At 41.4% G+C, this 6947-nt stretch overlaps 1 protein-coding gene across 1 annotated transcript in view; it reads right to left on the reverse strand.

The window, feature by feature from the left end:
* Positions 1 to 2401, reverse strand: part of prkcg (protein kinase C, gamma) — a 35186-nt gene extending 32785 nt beyond the window's left edge. The window contains exon 1 of the mRNA XM_037676261.1: positions 1794 to 2401. Within this exon, the coding sequence (XP_037532189.1) occupies positions 1794 to 2023 (230 nt within the window). The 5' untranslated portion in view covers positions 2024 to 2401. The remainder of the gene's footprint in view (positions 1 to 1793) is intronic.
* Between the last annotated feature and the right edge of the window lie 4546 nt (positions 2402 to 6947).

The raw sequence follows: 6947 nt of genomic DNA on the forward strand, positions 1-6947 counted from the left end.
ATATATATATATATATATATATATATATATATATATATATATATATGAGCAGTTTTCATCTAAAGGGAGAGTTGGGGGTTCGATTCCACCAGAAGTTACACAAGTAAGTGTCCCTGGGCAAGACACTGAACCCCTCATTGCCTCTGATGTGTTGGTGCATGAATGTGATAAAGCTCTGATTAGTCTTTGTATAGAAATAGTAGAGTGCTGTATGAACGAGTAAATGAGGACAGATTGTGTTGTAAAGTACTTTGAGTATCTTGATAAGATAGAAAGGAGCTACTATATAAGTACAGTCCATTTACCTTCATTCTTTACAAGAATCTGGTGTTTTATTTTGTCTTAATAAAAATACTAATGAATGTTAAAAATCATTAGATATTTTTAGTTTTATAACATCATCCCTACTGGCCAGAAAAGCCCCCTCCAACAAACTTGAAGTGGTCCATGGGCCACCAGTTGATAATCACAGTTGTTGCGACTCCAGACACATTTAATTTAGTGAGGGAAGGGGCAGAAATGGCCCTTTTGATTGTAAAGGTTGCAGACCTCTGCTCTGACCTAGTCCATAGGTTTAATTTCTTTTCAAGTGTTGGTAAATTTTTACACTTTTAGAAAAACAATGAATAATCATCAGAACAGCTTAAAACCCTCAACTGTAGCTGCTGTGAATCCAACTTGGGTTTGAGATGGATCATTGAATTTGGCATCACAAACAAGAAGTAGACATTATAAGTCTAGACCAGGGGGTCTGCAACCTTTGCAATCAAAAGAGCCATTTTATGCTTTCGTTCACTAAATTAAAAGTACTTAGAGCCGCAACAGCATGCTACAACTGTGGTTATCAACTGGTGGCCCATGGGCCACTTTAGCTTTGTTGGAGGGGGCTTTTGTGGCCACTAGGGGTGACATTATAAAGATAAAATAACAAATAATTTATATTTTTTACAATTTAAGACAAATGAAAACACCAGATAATTTTAAAGAGGGGTTTTTAATTAATAAAAACTATGATCTATGCAAACCTAGGTAATGTTTATATGGAAAAATTTATTAAGTATAGAAATAAAGCACAAAGTTAAAATATGTTTTACTCCTACTTGTTCCAGTATTCACATATTTGCAAAAGAAATGACAGGAAAACTGCTCAAACTACTGGTAGTCCTTTTTTTGTTGTTTATATAACAGCCAATAAAATTCAGTTTTATGTCAGTTTTGGTCAAAGCTTGAAAGAGCCGCTGCAGAGGGACCAAAGAGCCACATGTGGCTCCAGAGCCGCAGGTTGCAGACCCCTGGTCTAGACATTTGCTTCCAGTTTTCCTTTCCCAGCTATGATTTCTGACCCATTTTCTATAAATTTGGGGTATGCTCAAATTATAGCAGTAACATCACACTCACCTAAACCCCAGGTAACCCCTCCACCATGGAAGAATGTTGATTTTGTTGTTTTACTACAACTGCAAGCGACAAAACCTCTAGGAGTAAAGTTGATCACCCTACAGAGGTTTGTTTCTGTGCATGCTGACTTTCTTTCAGTGTGTGAGACTGTGTTTATTAGACAGCACATGTAGTTCCTAAAGTACACTCCTGCATGGTGTGGGCAGATGGGGGCTGTGAGATCACGTCAGGGCAGTGTGGGCAGTATCTCCAGCAGGCAGCTGGAATTAGTGAAAGGGAGGAAAAAGTCAGCTCTAGATTGAGTGGTGGGCCGCCTGAGGAGGCAGCGTATGATCTGCTGGGGTGGTTTTGTGTATCAGTGTGCAGCAGTGTGTGAACTAGTGTGTGTGTGTTACCATATGAAGTCGGTGCAGTGGCTGCAGAAGGTGGGCTGTTTGAAGAAGCGTGCTGTGAACTGATGGTCTTTCACCTCGACAATCCTCTTGTGTTTGAGCGCTCCTTTCCTCTGAAACACGGGAACCCTGGGTGGAGGGGAGAGAGGCGAGGGCAGGGGGGAGGTTGCAGACGTGGGGGAGGCCACAGTCAGTGGCGAGAGGGAGGGGGAAGGGGACACCGGGGTGGACATGATGCCTGGAGGATGCTGCAAAAGACCTTGAGCCCAAGAGTGGATGGTGGGGGAAGGACGGCGAGGACAAGGAGGAGAAGGACGATGGGCAAGAATGTAACAGGTTTCAGCCGAGAAAGGAAGGGGCGTTAATGGGATGTAGGACAAGGAGCGGAGACAAAGTGACAGATGAAGGGAAAGACCCAGAAAGAACGAATGAGTTGAAGGTGCAGAAGGAAAGAGTGCAGATAAGCGACAGGTAGAGAGTGAAAAAGGAAAAAGAGAGGTATAATGAAGGAGACAGGAAGGTTAATTCACATATAGAGACAAAAATCTCCAATGAGACTCTGAGACACTAAACAATTAGCGCAACACGCTGTGTCCCACATACTGGCTGCTCATCCTGCTGTAGTCCTTATCTCCAGCTCACTTCCAGCTAAGCAGGACCCACCAACCCCCCCCTGGACGTTATGTCAACTAACTCCTGTTGCCATGTCAACAACACCCCGCCAGCTGCTCCAGTATCGGAGCCTGTGTCCTCCTCTCATCTTCCTGCCTGCCTTTATTAGCAATTAGTCCCGTTTCTGCAGAAAAGTTTGGACCGGAGCAACATTAATCTGTCTGCAGGGAATGAGATGTGCAAGGGAAGGAATGCAAAACGGCAAATATTAGCTGGAGAGATTGTGTTCAAGTGTTACTTAATGATAAATAAAACACCAGCCGAGATTTAATGACCGAATAAATGAGCCCCGAAGAAAAACCGATGAGTGAAAAATAAAATGATGAAATGATGGTATGTCAGTGAAGACGCGACTGTTAATAAATTAAAAACTAAAAAGTGATGAATGAAAGAAAAAAAGACTCAGTGTAAAAATAAAAACGGACAAGAACTATAAATTTTTAAAAAGTGCACAGATCTTTAAGGAAGAAATAATAAAAATGGAATACCTGAATTTTGGATAATTTCCTCTGAAAGGCAGCCTCCTCCTCTTCTTCTTGAGTTCAAATAAAAAATAAAACTACGACGAACCTGTAGCTGGTCAACTCAAATAAGAAAAAAGTATCATAAAATAAAAACAAATTAAAAAACACTAAAAAAAGAAAAGTCCACAAAAAACCAGCAGGGAGAAGCTCAATGAATAAAAAAAGACTAACTTATGACTTTAAATGCAACAAGCAGTTTGTGCAATTCAAGTTTTCTAAGAATCTAAGATCGACGACTGGAGTCGGATAAACCCGTTAACCCAGAGGCAGCGTGAGTAGGAGGACCAGATAGAGAGGTGGTATTCTCTTTCCAAGATTGATTCTGTTTTTACAAAGAAGAGGCCAAGAGAAAGAGGAGGAATAACAAAACAGAGGGGGAGAGAAAGAAAGCGAGAGAGACGAGAGAGATTGAGGGAAATAGGCAGCGATTCATTTTGAAATCTGGGTTACTTCTCTCAGGAGAGGGTGAGGGAGGTGCAGGAAGGGGGGGTGGATGGAACAGAAGCTGCCATTTTGCCACAATCAGTACAGTATAGATGAGCAAGTGCCAACTGTCCCCTACTTCCTTTTGTGCCAAACAAGAGAGAAAACAATTTTTTTCCCAGAAAAGCCGTGAAAAATTCAGGGCTGGTTTTTTCCAAGACTTGGCTAGTTTAGCTCCAGTGAGCCTGAAAATAAAAGAAAACCACGCATGAAGCATCACGACGGCCGTGAAACGTAAACGACACTCTTGATTCGATGGTTAGCCGCGCCGTTACATAACTGTCAACTTTTAATGATCTGAGATCAGAACAAGTGGGGGCATGATCAGGCTGCTCCACTACGCACTGAATCCAGGTCAGCTCAGCTGGATGGGAAGGGTGGGAGTCATGAGGGAGGGGATGGGTGTCCACTGATCACACACACAAACACACAAGCACACACACATTAACCCGTGAACACCTTCTCACTGGCACATGATTAAAGTAGTTAAAATTATGCTTTTTCAGTTTTTTCCCATTGGACTGGTTCACAAAAATATTCACCCTTTGAAATGTAATAGTGATAAAAACATAAAGGACACAAAAAATTGGGTGATATTCCATCCATCCATGTTCTTTACCTGCCTCGTCTAGTTCCATTGACTGCTGCTCTATCTCCAGCAGTCAATGAGAGACGGGGTGTATCCTGGACAGGCTGCAGACTATCACAGTGCTACAACTATTCACAAGCACACACACATTTAAAGGCAGGGGTAACCTAAACTGCATGTTTTTGACCTGTGGGAGGACCCAGGGCAAACCCACATGCTGTCTGCACAGGAAGAACGAGTCACAGAAAAAGCCCCAACTCAGTCCTGAACCCGGGATCCCCTGCGTCGTTGTGCAGCCCATTCTTTAAACAGAGAAAATAGGTGTGCAGGTACTTTTAGTCCCTCGCTACTTCGCAGTTCAACTTTCACGGACTCGTTCTTCCGCGGGTTTTCAATGTAAAATTGTACATGACACAGGATTGTCAACTTTAATATTCCTCATGTGATTGAGACGGTACAAGATAAAATATCAGCGGGAAAAAATACTTCCAACAGGCGCCGCTATTTTGTTGTTTTCTTTCAATTAGCCTATAATAATCCTGTGCTCCAGCATCAACATGTGGCATGGAGGCTGCACAGCTGCAGAAAGAAAAGCTTTGCAGAGAGTGGTGAAGGCTGCACAGAAGTCTGTTGGAGTCAGCCTCCCCACCATCACAGACATCTACACCTCCAGATGCAGGAAGAGAGCCACCTGCATCATGAAGGACCCCACTCACCCAGCACTCACACTTTTTGCCCCACTCCCATCAGGAAGGAGGTTGAGGAGCATTAAATGTAAAAACCACTAGACCGAGGAACAGCTTCTACCCTGAGGCTGTTAGACTCATGAATCTCTAACTAGAATATTCACTGTGAAAAAAAATCACATCATGTTGCTGCTGATCTGTTTCATGTTGATGTGTTCATGCGTGCTCATCTGCTCACACAGAATCATGCTCATGTTCGTGCTGTTGTTCGACATAATGTTTTTATGCCATTAGTGCTTAGTGTATTTTTAGTTGATGTTTTTCTTAGTTCATATCTTAGATGTTATCATTGTTCTTCTTTTACATTTTATTGTTGGATGTAACTGGGACCCTGTGTACATAATTTCGCTCCACCACATGTACCACATGAGGTGCGAATGACAATAAACAATCTCTGACTCTGACTATAATGTAACACCAGTCAAAAGAACTACACTACCCAGAAGCCAACAGTGCTTCCAGCTAGTTTGGCAACACAAAGTCAAAAGTAACGACCCGTCTATGAAGCTCACAGAACTGGCAGGAAAGTTGCAAATAATCCTGAAGCTCAATTATCCGCACGCACATCAACCTGGACGGGGCGGTGGGCTTCGTCGCTGCAAGGTAGGTCTGCAGAACCAGAACCAAGCCAAACCGGAACCGAGCTACTGTTCTGCAAAGCTGGTGAGTACCCATATACAGTAAAACTTTGCAGTACTGTACAGCATATATACGTATATTGTTAAAATGATATAGGTTTGAGTTTAGAACATTGCAAGAGTGTGGGAAGGGTTTATAAAGCCTATATATATATATATATATATATATATATATATATATATATATATATATATATATATATATACATATACTAAAATAAATATAGTCTTCCTACTTGGATTTTGATGTGAAAACTCAATTTTTGAAAGGGACCTTTTTTATGCCTAGATGCAGCCACACACAAAAATAGAAACTGGTACCTCACTTGTTGTTAAAGTTATCCAGCTCACAAGGTAGACAGACAGATGGAGGGTATTTAGAATTTCCTCTTTGCTCCAAGATGAGGGACAAAACACTTCCAATATTTGTTGTGTTTGTCGAAAAAGAAAAAAGAACTGTGCATCAGCCTGAGAAATACATAAAAATGTAAACGGTACTTATAAAGATTAAATGTGCAAAATCAAACCTGAGAAAGTAAAAGTCTGACTGTGTCACCAAACTGCAACTCTGAAAGTTATAGAACACCTTAAATCACGTTTGCTGTAAAACTAATTATAAATATTTACAACAACGATCAGTCACATATATCGTCTGAAAAGTACGTAAGACCGGGTGAAAACTTGATTCTAACCATCTCACCTTAAGGTAGGACCTCACTGGGCTGCAACTGTTTGAAACCAGCTGGTGACTCAAAATTGTGAGAATTACAAAAAAAAAATAATAATAATTTCCTGCAGTCTCAGGAACTGTTTACACCACGACAGTTTTGAGAGAAACCACAGCTTTTCTGCTGTAGGTCGGTCAATCATGTACACAAGAACAGCCAGAGTTTTCTCTGAAACCAAAGGTTTTTAAATCCAGGTCCCAGTGGAGGTTTTAGGGAAACGACTCAGAGGTGGTGGATGTTCTGCACGTGTGCGAGCAGATTAACAGGAAGCAACAGTGAGTGTTAGTGCGACTCAACAAACCAACCTCGTTCTCTGCTCAAAGCAACATTTCTACTTTCAACATTTTGGATGCAACTGTTTATCTGTTCTAGACTATATGCACGTCTCGTTGAAAACGCAGATACAATAATTACCCTATTCTTAAAGACAGATTCAGGGTCAAGACCCCCTCCTTTTTTGTGCACATGGACAACTCGCATGTCTTCTTACAACTAACCCCAGCCAATAAAGTGCACCCTCCCTCAGCATAAAAGATAATTTGGGTAAAAGTATAATCATCTTAAAGCAGCAGTGCGGTAGTTTGTCATTTCCTATCTAGCAACCCTGCCTGACATCAAAACGACTGCATTACAGTGTAACCATGTTTTTTTTTCCATGTTGATTCGCCACAATAAACATTGAAAAAACACCAACATTTCCAGAGACCGTGCAAACAGGGCCTCACAGAATCCTGAATGTTTGTGACCAAGCAGCAAACAAGCTATTTGAACACTATT

Source organism: Nematolebias whitei, chromosome 5 (assembly GCF_014905685.2).
Source record: "Nematolebias whitei isolate Nwh7 chromosome 5, NemWhi1, whole genome shotgun sequence".
Lineage (NCBI taxonomy): Eukaryota > Metazoa > Chordata > Actinopteri > Cyprinodontiformes > Rivulidae > Nematolebias > Nematolebias whitei.